At 49.4% G+C, this 18,400-nt stretch overlaps 1 protein-coding gene across 1 annotated transcript in view; it reads right to left on the bottom strand.

Moving 5' to 3' along the window:
- The window catches only part of LOC146863548 (uncharacterized), a 550,315-nt gene that overhangs the window by 447,875 nt on the left and 84,040 nt on the right, over positions 1-18,400 (bottom strand). The window contains exon 2 of the mRNA XM_085643185.1: positions 1,324-1,412. Within this exon, the coding sequence (XP_085499311.1) occupies positions 1,324-1,412 (89 nt within the window). The remainder of the gene's footprint in view (positions 1-1,323; positions 1,413-18,400) is intronic.

Below are 18,400 nucleotides of genomic sequence, written 5' to 3'. Positions count from 1 at the left end.
TTGACTTAGCCAGCTCTTCCTGCTCCGCTGAGGCTTCAGTCATGATACATTTTGTAAGAAGGGTGCTTTCTGGGAGACCATTGTGGCACGCTTTGTAGGAAGTGGTCATGCTCTGGGGTGTTGCCCTGCCCCTCATTGGACAGGAGTGCCCTCCTATGAGATTCCAGGGAACACTGAATAAGTATCCGACAGGGGCAGAGCCTCTCAGCTCTGCTGCTTGAAACTGAGAGAAGAAGAAGGGTTGCCAAGCTGGAAACTTAATTTTCACCATCACGGCCCTGCATGTTGACTGACTGCGCCTGCTGCATCATCTCGAACTACAGGCCATTGGATGTACCTTGTTTCAAGTGGAATAAAGAGTTTGCTGTCATTTTAAAGATAAAAATAAATCCTATTTTTATAAATTTGTGTTAGATTTTTATTGTGTTTTGTGTTTAATTATTTACTGAATTGGTGTTTTTAAATGCTTTATATACGTGTCTCTGAAGTTTAGCCTGCCTGCTCGCAGCCAAGCAAACAAGGGTTGAGCATGGTAATAATTTGTTTTAGACCTATTCTAAACCCTTGACTGTGTCAGTGGCCTTCAGTGGCAGATGCATTTTTGCCACTACTAATAGCCCACTTTCCAACACCCATATTGACAGCATCTCGTAAATCTTGCGCCTCCCTAGAGCCAGCGTAATGAGGAGAAATGTTGACATTTCTCCCTGTTTTTTCCTCTTTCCACGTGTGCTGCAATTCTGCAGCACACATAGGACGAGGAAAACGCCTCTCGGGATTATTTTCATGCCAACAATACTTGATGCAAGGGTGCCGGCATTGGCGCACAGCTGCTAATTGTTCATTGGTGCTGGCTGAAAGGACAGGATTGCACCATATCTTGTAAATACGGAGCATTCCTGCCCTTTCGAATATGCATAGGGCAGCGCAGCTAGACGCCTTGTGGCGCTAGCCTAAGTCTATTTCTTGTGAATATGCCCCTCGGTCATTAGAGCGTGTTGAATGGCTGGGGAAGCAATCAGAACAGCAGGTTACACCTTATGGTTGACTTGAACACCGTGGGAGATGCAGCGTAGCATCCAGCAGCAGTCCACGTCCACAGCAGGCCAGTCTGTTGAAGTGGATTCCAGAAACGGTGCATCCTTTAGATGATCCGCCGATAATACATTTGACTTCTACCCACTCCTAGACAAGCACTCACACATAGGGCAGCCCATGCGCTCATGGCCAATCATATGCATACTGACTGAGGTACTCTCAGCCAATCACCTACACTGTCTTTTGTAAGCCTAAGTCAGTGACAAAAAGGCAGTCTCCTCTTACGTTATCAAGCGCCCCTCCGCGTCCATCCACTGGTACAAGTGAATCTTGTGGTGTCTTGGGACGCTCCATTGGGCCGGATCCGGTGATCTCTGGAAAAAAGCAAAACAATCCATAGAATCAAGAAGCACTACAGACAGACCTCAAGAGTGCAATCACCAATCCTTTTACTATAAACTACCTAGCTATCTATGCAATCACACAGGTCCTAACACTCCAAGCCCGCCTGGTTCTCTACTCAATCACCAGAATCTTAAGATTACAAACCTACCTGGTCATCTGCCTTATCATGTGCAGTCAAGCACATCAACCCCACCTGGTCATCCACGCAATCACCTGCCCCCAAACACACCAAACCCAGCTGGTCATCCACACAATCACCTGTGTCCAAACCCAGCTGGTCATCTACTCAATTACCCGTGTCCAAACACACCAAACCTACCTGGTCATCCACTCAACCACCCGTGTTCAAAGGCATCAACCCCACCTGGTCATCCACTCAACCACCTGCTTCCAAACACACCAAACCTACCTGGGCACCTACTCAATCACCTGTGTCCAAACACATCAACCCCACCTGGTCATCCATGCAATCACCTGTGTCCAAACACATCAATCCCACCTGCTCATCCACTCAATCACCTGTGTCCAAACCCAGCTGGTCATAAACTCAATCACCTCCGTACAAACACACCAAACCCACCTGGTCATCCACTCAACCACCCGTGTCCAAACACATCAACCCCACCTGGTCATCCCCTCAACCAACTGCTTCCAAACACACCAAACCTCCTGGGCACCTACTCAAGCACCTGTGTCCAAATACATCAACCCCACCTGGTCATCCACGCAATCACCTGTGTCCAAACACATCAAACCTCCTGGGCACCTACTCAAGCACCTGTGTCCAAATACATCAACCCCACCTGGTCATCCACGCAATAACCTGTGTTCAAACACACCAAACCCGCCTGGTCACCCCACTCAACCACCTGCTTCCAAACACACCAAACCTACCTGGGCACCTACTCAAGCACCTGTGTCCAAATATATCAACCCCACCTGGTCATCCACGCAATCACCTGTGTCCAAACACATCAAACCCACCTGCTCATCCACTCAATCACCTGTGTCCAAACTCAGCTGGTCATCCACTCAATCACCTGCGTCCAAACACACCAAACCCACCTGGTCATCCACTTAGCCACCTGTGTCCAAACAGAGCAAACCCACCTGGTCATCCACTCAATCATCCGTGTCCAAACACACCAAACTCACCTGCTCATCCACTCAATCACCTGCGTCCAAACACACCAAACCCACCTGATCATCCACTCGGCCACCCGTGTCCAAACACACCAAACCCACTTGGTCATCCTCTCAATCACCCGTGTCCAAACACACCAAACCCACCTGGTCATCCACGCAATCACTTGTGCCCAAACACACCAAACCCAGCTGGTCATCCACTCAATCACCCATGTCCAAACACACTAAACCCACCTGGTCATCCACTCAACCACCCGTGTCCAAACACACCAAACCCACCTGATCATCCACTCAATCACCTGTTTCTAAACACATCAAACCCACCTGGTCATCCACTCAGCCACCTGCTTCCAAACACACCATGGCACATACTCAACCACCCGTGTCCAAACACATCAACCCCACCTGGACATCCGCGCAATCACCTGTGTCCAAACACATCATACCCACCTGCTCATTCACTCAATCACCTTTCTTCAAATCCAACTGGTCATCCACTCAATCATTCATGTCCAAACTTACCAAACCCGACTGGGCACCTACTCAATCACCTGTGTCCAAACAAATCATCTCCACCTGGTCATCCACGCAATCACCTGTGTCCAAACACATCAAACCCACCTGCTCATCCACTTAATCACCCATGTCTAAACACACTAAACCCACCTGGTCATCCACTCAATAAAAATTAGATCTACTCCTAGGAAAGGCCAGGCTTCCCTGGTGCACCATGAAAGCACTTGTCATGGTTCCCGGCTCGTGCAGCGCGTTGCCTCCTTGGCGCATGCGGGATCGGGTAGTGGTGCAGGTTCCCGGCTTGCGCAGCCCGTTACCTCTTTGGCGCATGCGGGATCGGGTAGTGTTGCAGGGCACGCAGCAAGCGGTTAGCGGTCTAGCTTCCCGACTGGAACCACTGCTGCGTCACCCAAGCGCTTCCGGGGGACGCCGCATAAACTACGGCGGTTCCCGCCGGTCAGCGCTTCGAATTAACGCTGCCACAGATCCAGTAGCCACGACGTCACGGATCTTGTCACAAGGTTGGTGCGCATCAGGAAACTTGTGCATACGCTCTGCTGAGCGTCTCAACGGGCATTTGGTCATCACAGCGCCTAAGCATTTTGGGGGACTTATTCAAAACACGCGCTGGTGCGCTTTCAGAACCTCTGCAGGCTCCATGCAGGGGCGCTTGTAGTTTCCCTAGCACAACGCCTGAACTCTTCAAGGGGCTCATTGCAATCACCGCGCATGAACACTTCTGGGGGCACATAACAGACACGCGCTGGAGCGCATACAGACCGTTTGCAGACACCGCGCTGGAGCGCTTTGTTTTTCCTTTACACCGCGCAGGAGCGCTTTGTTTTCCTTTGCACCGCGCAGGAGCGCTTGCTTTTCTTTTCATCGCGCAGGAGCGCTTGTTTTTCTTTTGGCCGCGCAGGAGCGCTGTGTTGTACTTTATACTTTGGCACCAGGATACTAGCTGTTGCTACTCCTTCGCTTATCGTTGTGGTTTCTTCCTTCCTCGAGCTGCCTTTCACCAGGTAATTATCCGAGCCCCAGGCGCCTAAGAGGTAACATAGATAGGGGGTTGCGCGTCCCTGCTCTAATTGGTCTCCCTTGTTTTCTCTCACAGGCAGACGCAAGGCGGTCAGATTTTAGGGAGATCCCTTCCACACATCATTTTAATTTCCTATGGCTGCCTTCCCCTATCCATCTCTATCCCCGTTGGTGTCAGTTCCCTGCTGGGGTGAGGTGGGTACGGGGGCGAGAGCTCATGTCGTCTCTGCGAGAAAACTCCGCAAGCCACAGGTGAGCCTTATGGGGTACTTGACAGCACTGGAATATTTCATGAATGCCGTATAAGGTTCTGCGGTGATTTAGAAAATTTGATCCCAAAAATTTCAAAAAATTCTCAGGGGAGAAGTCTACTCTCCCTTAAATCATCTACAAGAAATCTTTTCAATTGTTTTGCTATTTGGAATTAGGGCAGAGTATCACATCCCACCACTTACATAGATCTTTGTCCTCATATAATGGCTATGAGGTTAGCACTGACCCCATTTCTGGAAATGCTTGTCCTGCCCCCTTGCTGGGAGCAGGACTGGCTTTAGGGTTGTGCGACTGGTGCAGCCGCACCTTGCATTGACTTTGGTGGGGAGCGTTGTTTTTAAAAATAATTTTTGGTTTCAAAGCACCTATACTTCCTTGTGCATCAGGCAGTTTTCATGAACAATAAAAATGTCAAGATAACTCTGGTGATTAATGTTCCTATTAATTAGAGCTTGGAATGTTTTCTAGTGGCAATTTTGGCTCATCGTAAAGTTGTGCAGAGGGTAAATGTGCCTGCTGCAAAGATTGTGTGGCATGCAGATCACAGAAGTGAGTGTGAGTGAACTATGAGTAGCACTATAAAAAAAATGAAATGTATGTCAGGGAGAGGCTACGGAGAGATGATGAGCACTGTTGGAGAGTGGCAATGAGGGACTTCATGGAGAAATAGGATATGTGGGAGGGGGCTACCAAAAGACTGTTGTACCAGCCACCACCAGTGCTCGAGCCGGCCCTGGTTGGGAGTCTTAGCCCCCATGAAGTTCGGATCTCGTTACGCCCTTGCCTCTTACTCAGCACTCACATTCTTCTCACCCTCCACACACACCTCTCACTCTGAACTCAAACCACTTATCCTGCACTTATACTACACTTACTTACATACACTTATACCGCTCACCCCATACTCACACACCTCTTGCCTTACAGAGGGTAACATCTCTCACCCTATCTACTCACACAATTCTCATACTGCACTGAAAACACATCAATCACCCTGCATTAAGGTATTTTCACCCAGCATTCAAACACTTATCAACCTTCATTTAAGCACCACTCACCCTGCACAGAGAGCACTCACACATTCTCCCTGCACTCATACACTGCTCCCTCAGCTCTTAACCTATTATTAATTTCATAGGTCAAATCTAATGCATTTACCAATGCCTGTTCACCATGTTCTTATTTAAAAGTTTATTGGATATATGGTGGGTGGGGAGAACTCGCAGGCTCGTTCTCCTTTTCTATGAGTTTGAGCACCGGGTTTGGCGCCATGGGCTATTTGGGCCACCGGGTGGCACTGCTCCTTAGGGTCAACCCAGCCACTGGGAGGCGCTGCTCCTCGGAGTTACCCCGGCCACTGGGTGGCACTGCTCCTCTGGGTTACCCTGGTTACCGGGTGCCGCTGCTGCACTGTCGTACGGTTACTGGGCCCTAGGCGAACGAGGAGGACTGATGCCATGTATTTGATTGTATGATGGTAGAACCCATGCCACAAAAATGCATGCCACAACAAGGCGGTCTCAACCACAACCTTGTATTTACCACGCGTGCCTTTACCATGCAATTTTGTGGTAAACACATGATTGGTAAAGGGACATGTGTGGTAAAGATCAAACCCATGCCCCAGTCTTGAAAACTGTCCCTTTTCCCCAATCCCGAGCCCTAAAAATTGAACCAACGTGCTAAAAACTACCCGACCCCAGAATCCCCCCACCCTGAGCCCTAAACCCTCCCTGTTAGAAGTTGGCCTGGTATATGCTGTCCACTAATTAAAGTGGGCACCTTGTACCAGTCCAAACATCCCTTACTGATGATTAGGTTAAAGAAAATCTTTATAGTAAGCTATCCTAGTGGTAGCTATGGAGAGCAGACTTCAGGCTAAGTCTCGAAGGAATATAAAGCAGCTTGTTTTGCCAGATTATAACCTCCTGAATGACCAAATGAGAGGAGAACCATACAATATATATATATAAAATATATATATTTATTACTAAACACTCTCTACTAACCTCTTTATGAGATTAGAGAACAAGACACACAATATTAAAGCACTAGAACGACAGTAAATAGCAAAATACATAGTGGGCCCCAGGGGGAGACCGAACCATATACTAAGAAAGTGGTATAACACCCCGACTTGACTAGACACAGTGCCTAGAGCGCGTAGAATCGCTGGGACCCCAGGGAACCACACAAGGTAGTGACACACGGTGTGGGAGAGTAGGATCTGCTTCACATGGGTACCCCCACTGTTTGCTGGTGTTTCACTGTTTTTCGACCTTAGTCTGGCTGTGGCCCTGCTAATCAGGACCCCAGCCTAGCTGCTTCCTCTCTAAAATGGTTTCCATGTACATTAGGTACATATCTAATTGAATTCTGGAGTGCCTTATAAGCCCCTAGTATATGGTATACTATGTACCTAGGGCATAGGTACCTCAGAGGCCTACCAGGGGCTGAAGCATGTATTATGCCACCCCTGGGAAGCACTCCAAAATGGCACCACAGGTCTGCTACTGCAGCCTGGGTAAGGGTGTGCTTGCACCCTTTACAGTGGTATAGGCTACCTATATCACTATCCTTGCACACACATATATAACCTATAAGTCACTCCTATGGCAGGCCTTAACAATCCTGAAGGCAGAGTGCTTGGTATTTTTTTAGAGAGTGCCCCTGCATGAGCAGAGCCCCTCTGCAGCGTTCGCAGTACCTCCTTTGATGCTGTTTGTGGTGCAGCTTGACCATATACTCTTAAGTGCATTATAACCTCGCGGTAAATGCTAACTTTGGGATGGGTGCACGGAAACATGTCGTGTTTGGTGTCAAACGCTTTGGAATAGTACAAGTCCTGGCTGCGGGGGTAGCATTCCACCCTTCTAGAGGGAGAGACATGTTCACACTGGTCTAACCCAGTAGGACTTTCTAGAGACCTGGCATCACAAAATGGATGCCTCTGCCACAGACAAGGGTCTGGCCTCCTGCTGCTGACCGAAACTCCGGCAGGGGAGGCCTGGACAATAGGTTTCCTGTCCCAGGGAGGTGTAACCACCTCCCCAGACAGGCAGATGTGTATTGGGACTGGGCGTGAGCACTCTCTTTGCACTGGGGGCACTCTTGGTGTCTCTGTGCATAGTCCAGTTCAAACCGGTTTCAGGTGCTACCTGCCCCTGCTCTGGTGCGAAACTGGACAAAGGAAATGGATGTAACCACCCCTCTTTCCAAACCCTCCCATAGGTGGGTCCCTAGAGTATGTCCAACCCCCAAACTTAGTATAAGTATGGGAACCCAGGCCTTGCGACTTTAGATTACCCTGGACGAAATTCTGCAACATTTATCCTGGACCTTCGACTTTCTATTTCGACTAGATGACAGAAGAAATCTCCCTTGGGGTCAAGGATGGATTCCCCTGCTTGGCAGGCACCAAAGAAGCAACTGTCCGGTCTGCAATTCCGAAGCTCCCGTTGGACACCAAAGTCTCTGCATCACCAAAGGTAGATTTCCTGACTTCCCCGAGGCTACCCTGAGTCCACAGCAAAGCTGAGGCCTGTGGCTATCGTGGGTGACGGGGAACCATGACTCCTGGGCACGCGTACAATTGCTGGTACATCGACTTCCTGTTTATCCTTGAAGTTCTGCTTTGGACTCCGAGTAGCCCCAGCCTTGAGCACTGACTGCACCGAAGACCTCTGGCCTCCACTCCACGAGTGACCCATGGGCCGGGTTTCAGTGCGGCTGCTCGAGGCGCCTTCACGATCGATAGCCCGTTGGCTAGTGGGTCCCCACGAAGGCAACTCCTCTTCTGCTTGGGCTTCCCTGGTTGCTCTAGACGAGCCATGACTTACCCTCACTGGGTGAGTCCCTCAGACCTTGCTGGTCTGCACCGACGTCCTTCTTCTCTTTCCATGAGACTTGCCGTTGCCAAGGCTTGTTGGTCCAATCTGGTTGCCGACACCGCAGCACTCGACAGACTTTGAGGGACAGCTCGAATCCGGCTCGTGGACTTCGTCGACGCCTCCTGGACCTCGTGGCTGAAGAGTCAAGACATCCGTCAACTCACCTGAAGCATCCAACATCTGTGGGCATTGGTCCATCCTGCCCTTGGTCACTGGCAAGTGACCCAGACTCTGTCCCCTCTGCTCCTGGCTCAGATCAGATCTGGAAGGGCCCCCTGTCCCCAAGAACTCAACCTGATCAGGTTCAAGCTCCTCTGGGACAGTTCCTTCTGCAATCTCAAGGTCATCTCCCTGAGGAGACTGATCAGTATCCTGAGACAGGTGGGAAGGCTCTGCCTTAACCCTACTGGTCCTCCTCTTGTGAGGCACCTGGTCCATTATTCCAGAATCCAGGGCCTGTCCAGCTTTTGACATTTTGGCCTGTGAACTAGTCACAGCAAAGACATGTGCAGGGATCCCTAACATTCCTGCATGTGTCCTGAGCTCCACTTCAGCCCAAGCTGAAGTTTCCAGATCATTGCCAAGAAAGCATTGTACTGGTAGGTCTGCACTTACCACAACCTTCTTAAGGCCAGTTACCCTTCCCCAGGAGAAGTTAACAACTGCCTGAGAATGGTCTGTTTCACCAAGTATAATCTGCCCAGGATCCACAAGATCTTTTGTCACTATTGTGACACTTGCTCATGTGTCCCTGAATGCCCAAGCTTCTACTCCATTAATTAAAGGCTGTTGTCTACATTTGCCCAGGTTACTGGGACTCACAAAGGGGGACATATCCATGCCCCCATCACTGTCAAGCACAGCCTGAGTTGGTACTCTGACTAGGCCAGAGTCCATCTCAGAACCCAGGGTCAACCCTACTACACTCGTATTCTGTGTATTCTCACCACCAATTGTAGCTGCACTAGGGGGAGCAGGGGCCTTAGGGGCATTGGTGGTGGCTTTCCTGACTGTGAATCCCCACCTGAAGAAGATTTGTGGGGCCCTTGAGAAGACTTCTGGTCTTTACCTTTGTCTCCAGCCTTATTAGAGTTTTTGGAATCTTGCGTCTTTGGGTCACCACCTTGGTTCTGTACCTTCTGCCTCACCCTGGTTCTGACCCATGTGTCTGCCTTCTTTCCCAATTCTTCGGGAGAGGTCAGATCAGAGTCTACCAGGTACTGGTGCAACAGCTGATTTTGACAGTTATTAAGAATCTGCTCCCTCATTATCAGATTGTACAATCCTATGAAGTCACACACTTTACTGCCCAATAACCAATCTTCCAGAGCCTTAGCAGCACAGTCAACAAAGTCAACCCAGTCCTGATTTTGTGCCTTTTGGGTGTCTCTGAACTTTAACCTGTATTGCTCAGTGGTTAGGCCAAACCCATCTATTAGTGCACTTTTCAAGACTTTGTAATCATCAGCATCCTCTTCTCTTACAGCGAGGAGCTTGTCTCTACCTTTGTCTGCAAAGGAGAGCCATAAGATTGCTGCCCACTGACCTTGAGGAACCTTCTGTACTTTACAGGCCCTCTCCAAGGCAATTATCCATTTGTGGATGTCATCCCCACTTAGGTTTCTATGGTCATAAGACCTCTCCCTATCTCTAGGGAAATTGCTGCCACCAAGGGACTCTTTTACTGGCTCTGTAGAGCTCCAGGGCTTCCCTATCTAAGGCCATCTGCTGCTTTTTGAGGTTGAACTTGTCTTGCACATACTTCAGCAGTCTCTCTCTGCTCTCTTGGGAGTTTCCCTCCCTCTGTGAGAAGAAACAGAGGTTCCTATAGAGGAGTTAGACTGGATAGATCCCCTTGACAGAGATCTATCCCTTCTAGCCCTGTTGTCAGGCCTACCAGGAGGAATAAAGGAAGTGGCGTTATTGTCATCCTCCTCATCCTCATCCTGGTGGTCTGTGTTCACCAGAGTCTGGTCATTGTCACCAGTCTGGTCAGCATAAGAGTTAGGGTCAGGGGAGTTTCCACCCCTAGACCCACCCTCAGGTGCGGCCCCACCTGGACGGTGCGTGCATGGCTCAGAATCTGGTGTGCATGGACGCGCATGCATTGCTCATGCTCTGGTGTGCGTGGACGGTGCGTGCATGGCTCAGGCTCCAGTGTGCATGGATGTGCATGCATGGCTCAGGCTGTGGTGTGCGTGGACAGTGCATGGATGGTGTGTGCATTGCTCAGGCTCTGGTGAGCGTGGACGGTGCGTGGGCGGTGCGTGGACGGTGTGTGCATGGTTCAGGCTCTGGTGTGCAAGGTTGGTAGGTGGATGGTGCATGTATGGCTCTGGCTCTGGTATGCGTGGACAGTGTGAAAACGTGTGCCTGGATCAGGCTCAGGTGTGCGTGGACGCGCATGCATGACTCAGGCTCTGGTGATCGTGGATGGTGCGTGGACGGTGCGTGTATGGCTCAGGCTCTGGTGTGCGTGGATGGTAGGTGGATGGTGTGTGCCTGGAACAGGCTCTGGTGTGCGTGGATGCGCATGCATGGCTCAGGCTCTGGTGAGTGTGGACGGTGCATGGACGGTGCGTGTATGGTTCAGGCTCCGGTGTGCATGGATGTGCATGCATGGCTCAGGCTGTGGTGTGCGTGGACAGTGCATGGATGGTGTGTGCATGGCTCAGGCTCTGGTGAGCGTGGACGGTGCGTGGGCGGTGCGTGGACGGTGTGTGCATGGTTCAGGCTCTGGTGTGCAAGGTTGGTAGGTGGATGGTGCATGTATGGCTCTGGCTCTGGTATGCGTGGACAGTGTGAAAACGTGTGCCTGGATCAGGCTCAGGTGTGCGTGGACGCGCATGCATGACTCAGGCTCTGGTGATCGTGGATGGTGCGTGGACGGTGCGTGTATGGCTCAGGCTCTGGTGTGCGTGGATGGTAGGTGGATGGTGTGTGCCTGGAACAGGCTCTGGTGTGCGTGGATGCGCATGCATGGCTCAGGCTCTGGTGAGCGTGGACGGTGCATGGACGGTGCGTGTATGGTTCAGGCTCCGGTGTGCATGGGCGGTGCGTGCACGGTTTAGGCTCTGGTGTGCATGGAAGGTAGGTGGATGGTGCGTGCATGGCTCTGGCTCTGGTGTGCATGGACAGTGTGTGGACGCGCATGCATGGATCAGACTCTAGTGTGCATGGATGCGCATGCATGGCTCAGGCTCTGGTGAGCATGGACGGTGCGTAGACGGAGCGTGCATGGCTCAGGCTCTGGTGTGCGTGGATGGTAGGTGGATGGTGCGTGCCTGGCTCTGGCTCTGGTGAGTGTGGACAGTGTCTGGACACGCGTGCCTGGATCAGGCTATGGTGTGAGTGGACGCGCATGCATGGCCCAGGTTCTGGTGAGCATGGACAGTGCGTGGACGGTGCGTGAACGGTGCGTGCATGGCTCAGGCTCAGGTGTGTGTGGACGGTGTGTGGACGGTGTGTGTATGGTTCACACTCCGGTGTGCATGGACAGTGCGTGCATGGCTCAGGCTCCAGTGTGCATGGACTGTGCGTGGATGGTGTGTGCATAGCTCAGGCGTTGGTGAGCGTGGACAGTGCTTGGGTGGTGCGTGGACAGTGCGTGCATGGCTCAGGCTCTGGTGTGCGTGGATGGTAGGTGGACGGTGTTAGAAGGTGGCCTGATATATGCTGTCCACTAGTTCTAGTGGGCACCTTGTATCAGTCCAAACAACCCCTTATGGTGAATGGTTAAAGACAACCTTATGTGAAAGCTATCCTAGTGGTAGCTATGGAGAGCAGCCTTCAGGCTAAGTCTTGAAGGAATGTAAAGCAGCTTGTTTTACCAGTCTAGAATCTTTTGAACGATCAAATGAAAAGACAACCACACCAGGTATATATTCAAAATATATATATTTAAGGTTAAACACACCCCTCTAGTCTCTTTATGAGACTGGAGTTCGAAGTACTTTAGTTACAAGTGATCAAGCATCAGTAAAAGCACAAATACACGTTTGGTCCCTAGGGGCGTACCAAACCATTTACTAAAAAAGAGGTATAAGAACCACAACTGGAATAGGAACTAGGCCTATTGCCTCTAGAATCGCTGGTACCCCAAGGAACCACCCAAGGTAGTGACACAGGAGACCCACGGGAACTGTATGCAGTGTGGAAACACAACCGCGGGTTCCTATTATCTTCTATGGGGAATGTCGCGGTTGGAATTTTAAGGATTAGGGACACTTCTAATCAAGTCAGGAACAAACCCTTTTGGACTTAGGTAGTTCTAGGGCTAGCACCCACGAGAGCACCGGAGTACTCAAGTTACCTCACCCAGGGAAGCCGGGTGCATAGGTGTCTTTTGGTGTCGGGTCACGTCGTCGATTTCAATGGAATCCTACAAAGAACTGCTGCTGCCGTGAAGAGGAGAAGTGTCCGTAGAGATCCAAGCCTGGATCTAGGATGTAAGGAACCTGAAAGCGGAGGGGACAGACTCTGGGTCACTTGCCAGTGACCTAGAGCAGGATGGACCAATGCCCACAGATGTCGGGTGCTTCAGGTGAGTTGATGGGTGTCTTGACTCTTGAGCCACGAGGTCCAGGAGGTGTCGACGAAGTCCACGAGATGGATTTGAGCTGTCCCTCAAAGTCTGTCGAGTGCTGTGGTGTCGGCGACCAGAAAGGACCCAACAAGCCTTGGCAACGGCAAGTCACAGGAAATCAGAGAAAGGACTGCGGTGCAGACCAGCAAGGTCTGAGGGACTCACCCAGTGACGGTAAATCAGGGCACATATGGAGCAACCAGGAAAGACCAAGCAGAAGAGGAGTTGCCTTCATGGGGACCTGCTAGCCAACGGGCTAGTGATCGCGAAGGAGCCTCGAGCAGTCGCACGTGAAACTGGCCCACGGGTCACTCGTGGAGTGGAGGCCAGCGATCTTCGGAGCAGGAGGTGCTCAAGGATGGGGCTACTCGGAGCCCAAAGCACAACTTCAAGGAGGACCAGGAAGATAGTGTAGCTGCAAAAGTTCACAGTGTCCAGGGGTCACAGTTCAACATCACCCGCGATAGCCACAGGCCTCAGCTTTGCTGTGGACTCAGGGTAGCCTTGGGGAAGTCTGGAACTCCACCTCTGGGGATGCAGAGACTTCGGCGTCCGGCGGGAGCTTCAGAATTGCAGACCGGTCAGTTGCTTCTTTGGTGCCTGCCAAGCAGGGGAGTCACTCCTTGACCCCAAGGGAGATTTCTTCCATCTTCTAGTCGTGATAGAAAGTCGAAGGTCCAGGATATATGTTGCAGAGGTTCATACAGGGTAATTTGAAGTCCTAGGGACTGGATTCCTATACTTATACTAAGTTTAGGGGATGGACTAACTCTAAGGCCCCACCTATGGGTGGGCCTGGGGTGGGGGTGGTTACACCCCTTCCCCTTTGTCCAGTTTCGCGCCAGAGTAGGGGCTGAGTGCCCCTGCAACCGGTTTGAACTGGGCTATGCACAGGGACATCTTGTGTGCCCCAGACAGTGTCTCAAAAGCATTCTCTGAATGCACCCACCCTGCCCCAATACACATCAGCCTGTCTGGGGAGGTGGTTACACCTCCCTGTGACAGGAAACCTATTGTCCAGGCCTCCCCTGCCGGAGTTTCCCTCAGCATTAGGAGGCCAGACCCATGTCTGTGGCAATGGCATCCATTTTGTGATGCCAGGGCTTTGAAAGGATTTAACCGGGTTTAGCCAGTGTGAACATGTCTCTCCCTCTAGAAGGGTAAAATGCTACCCCCGCCGCCAGGACTGGTGGGGGGAGGGGTAGTATTCCAAAGCGTTTGACACCAAACACGACATGTTTTGATGCAGCCATTCCAAAGTTAGCATTTACCGCGAGGTTATAATAAACTTAAGAGTATATGGTATGGCTGTATCACTCAACAGCCATAAGGAAGTATTTCCGAAAGCTGCAGAGGGGCTCAGCTCATGCTTGGGCACCCTCTCACATAAAACCAAGCACTCTGCCTTCAGGATTGTTAAGACCTGCCATAAGAGTGGCTTATAGGTTTATATGTGTCTGTATAAGGTAGTGATATAGGTAGCCTATACCACAGTAAGGGGTGCAAGCACACCCTTACCCAGGCTGCAGTAGCAGACCTGTGGTGTTATTTTGGAGTGCTTCCCAGGGGTGGCATAATACATGCTTCAGCCCCTGGTAGGCCTATGAGGTACCTATACCCTAGGTACATAGTATACCATATACTAGGGGCTTATAAGGCACTCCAGAATCCAATTAGATATGTACCTAATGTACATGCAAACCATTTTAGAGAGGAAGCAGCTAGGGTGTGGTCCTGATTAGCAGGGCCACAGCCAGACTAAGGTCGAAAAACAGTGAAACACCAGCAAACAGTGGGGGTACCCATGTGAAGCAGATCCTACTCTCCTACAGGCTCAGGCAATGGTGTGCATGGACGGTGCGTGGATGGTGTGTGCATGGCTCAGGCTCTGGTGTGCGTACTTCTACTCGGTGCCAGAACTTGTTTCTGCCACTGGTCGGCGCTGTCCCTCCGTTCCTCCTCCTCTGCCCTAGCGCTTCGAGTGCTTTGCTTGTCACGAGTCTCTCCCGCAGCGATTTAAAGGGCCCTGGGGCCGCGCCACAGGCCGGGGCCATAGGGCAGTGGAATTATGCGGCAGGAGATGCCGCACAATCGCATAATTCCAGTGGTCCTGGCTGCAGCTCATGGGCAGACCGTGGCCTGCTGCTAGACAGGCACTGAAGGAAGGGGGAAGGAGCGCTGGGGAGGGAGACGCAGGCGCCGGGGGAGGAGTGAGTGTGTGCTGTTCTTGCACATCGATCGTTTCCGTCTCTTTTAAAGGGGGAGAAGGTACTGGAAGGTGCTGGGATCAGTGCCAGGTCCTGCTGAGAGAAGTGTCTTTGTCCAGACCAAGGAGCATCCAATAGAGCATGTCCGGTCCCAGCTCGTGATGCAATGAGGCGTGTGGGCCACCAGGAGGCGCTGCTCCCCTATTTAGGGTTAACTTGAGCCTGCCCGCGATGGGGAGGTGGGGTGGTGGTGGGAGGGGTGGGGATTTGGGGACGGTATGCTGATCATCTGCATGCCAGAAAAATCAAGCATTTGCAATGCAATAGGTCTCGCATTATAAAAGTGTGAGCAGTTGGTATTGCTAATAATAATGCAACACTAGCTATTGGCATTGTAAATGATAATGGCATTTATTTGTGTGTTTGTTTTATAAAATAGATAAAGGCATTGTCATGAACAATGCCAATAGCTTACACTTTTGCAAATGCGAGACCTATTGCATTGAAAATGCTTGTTTTTGTTTTGATGCCAGTCGGTTGATCCTGTCAATTGTTGCGTTCTTTCATCTAGTTTTGTATGTTAATTTAGGTGGCGCCAGTGACCTACAGACAGCTAGGTGGATGTTAGTAAAATGTAGATGTTTGAGTGTGAATTCGTCTGTGGGCGTTTTCATCAAAGAAATCGCTCTGCAGGATACGGCGACCTGTTGCTAAAATAAGGTATGCTGTTTGAGGGGGGATGTGGTAGCAGTAACAGTAATGCACAATGTAAGGATTTGTGCTATAGTTGGGAAAATCTAATGCTACGATAAAAAAAAAGGCTGTAATAAAGTTTTGTAAGGTTGTTTCAGCAAAAGACCGAAAGCGCATGTAATTTTAATTAATGCTTTGCATACAGTTATTTCTAATAAGGTAATGCATTTTTACAGCTGGTAGGATATGTTAGGGAGTAGAGTGTTTATTGTTGTAATTTGTGTGTAATATACACGCTGTACAGTGGTGTACCCTCCAAATAATTTAAAACTTTTGTTTGCACACTTACTTAACTGGCGAGTGTGCATTTTAAGCATGTTGGCATGTACCAACATTTCGGTTTTTTTAACTCCGCATTTTTTAAGTTGGATAATCTTTAGTTAAAAGGCCACATGTTCTCAACTATATTTGACCTAGCTGTACATTTAACAGTTTTACTAAAACATATCGTCTGCATACTGACTTAATTGGCCTTCATACAAGATTTCTTTGTGAACTACGTGACAATGTGAGGCAAACAAGGGGGGGGGGAGAGCAAAGGAAGGGCAGGCAGTAACACTATGTATATGGGTGCACACAGCGTGTGCTTTACTGAAACAAATATGTGCACAAGCACTACATGTTAACAGTGCATGTGTTAGGCCCCAAACAAAAAAAACATGTCCCAGACGCAAAATACAAAGCGAATGCGCACCTATCCTAAAATGAATTCGGACAATCCCGTCCCTCCTTACAGGCACAAACATTAGGGCCTTGTATATATCTCCATGCCAAAGAACCTTAAAATTAAAAATATTTGCATGCCTACAATGTTTACAGGAGAAAAGCTAAAATAAAATGCTAAGCGTTTCACACACACCACCCTAAATTAAGCTCCTTCCAAGTACTAATATTACGGCCCTAATATGACTACAGCCCAACATATTTGCCTAACACACCGCAAAATAATAATAAAAATGGTAAAAAGAATAGGATTACGGAGGAGTAGGCCACAGCACGTGATAACACGTGATAACATATAAGGCCCCTGAACGCGATAACATTACGGCCCTACTAGAAGATTTCTTTGAGAACTACGTAATGATGAGGCAAGCGGCGGGGGGGGGGGAAGGGGGAGAGCAGAGGAAGAGGGAGCGGCGAGAAGCACTATGTAAATGGGTGCACACAGCGTGTGCTTTAGTGAAGTAAATATGTGCACAGGCTTTGGATGTTAACGACGCATGTGTTTAGGCCCCAAACAATATATATGTCCCGGTCTGGAAATACAAAGCGACTGCAGGCCTATTCCCCAAAGAATTTCTAACAAACCTATTCCTGCTTGACGGCGCTAACATTACGGGCTTGTATAAATTTCCATGCTTAAGCACCTTAAAAATATAAGTCCTTTTGTGCCTACAATGTTTAAAGGAAAAAAGCTTAAAACAGTGCTAAGCGTCCCAGCACACACCACCCTAAACTAAGCTCCTTGCACGTACTAATATTACGCACCTAATTTGACTATGACCCAACAGTTTAGCCTAATACAACGCAAACTTGGCAAAAAAAATAGGATTACAAAGGAGTATGCAGTGTTTACCTCAAGGATGGAGAAGACGCAGCCTTGTTTACAAACACCTCGTCTGACTGCCTAGAAACAGCCTAAGGCTAAGTGGGTGGGGGGTTTGTGGTGAAACTAAGCAGACACTGTTTTGGAGCCATTCCACAGCCTTATCTGTTATTCTAACAAGTCTGGAGACTACAAACATGTGTCGACAAGTTAAAAGGTGGTCGTAAAAACATCCTACGGGAGGACAGCAGTAAACAAGCACCGGAAAATGTAGGAAGAGGATAACAGTTTAAGCAATTCTTTTATCACAATGTTTAGGCTTTTCCCATCATAAGAACATCTCCGGGTTCTCAGTTCTAACATATGTATTCAAAGTATTGGTTTATAAACGCATTTAATTTTTGCTAAAAACAAAACTTAATCGGCCATTTAAATACTAAAAACAAAACTTAAAGAAATGAGTCTCGGCATGCACCGCCCTAAATTAAGCTCCTTGCATGTACTAATATTACGCAGCTAATTTGACTACGACCCAACAGTTTTGCCTAATACAACGCAAAATCGGCATAAAACTGTTAAACAAAATAGGATTACGGAGAAGTAGGCAATGTTTAGCACTAGCTTAATATAATGCCACAGCACATGATAACATGTAAGGCTCCAGAGCGCGATAAAATTATGGCCTCATTAGAAGATTTTTTTGAGAACTACGTAATAATGTGAGGCAAGTGGGAGGGGGAGGAGAAAAGGAAGAAGGGGCGGGCAGTAGCACCATGTATATGGATGCACACAGCGTGTGCTTTAGTGAAGTAAATATGTGCACAAGCACTAGATGTTAACAGCGCATGTGTTTAGGCCCCAAACAAGGAATCTCAGAAAAGAGGAGATGGTGAATATGATTTAAGAGGGGGTCTTCGATTTTAGCAAGTGATTTCGTTTAAAATGCACGATTATCATGACTTGATCCTGCAAAGTTGGAAAATCATTCTGTAAAATGTAAAAT

Source organism: Triturus cristatus, chromosome 2_2 (genome assembly GCF_964204655.1).
Source record: "Triturus cristatus chromosome 2_2, aTriCri1.1, whole genome shotgun sequence".
Lineage (NCBI taxonomy): Eukaryota > Metazoa > Chordata > Amphibia > Caudata > Salamandridae > Triturus > Triturus cristatus.
The sequence above is the reverse complement of the archived record's forward strand: the minus strand, read 5'-3'. Positions and strand labels throughout refer to the sequence as shown.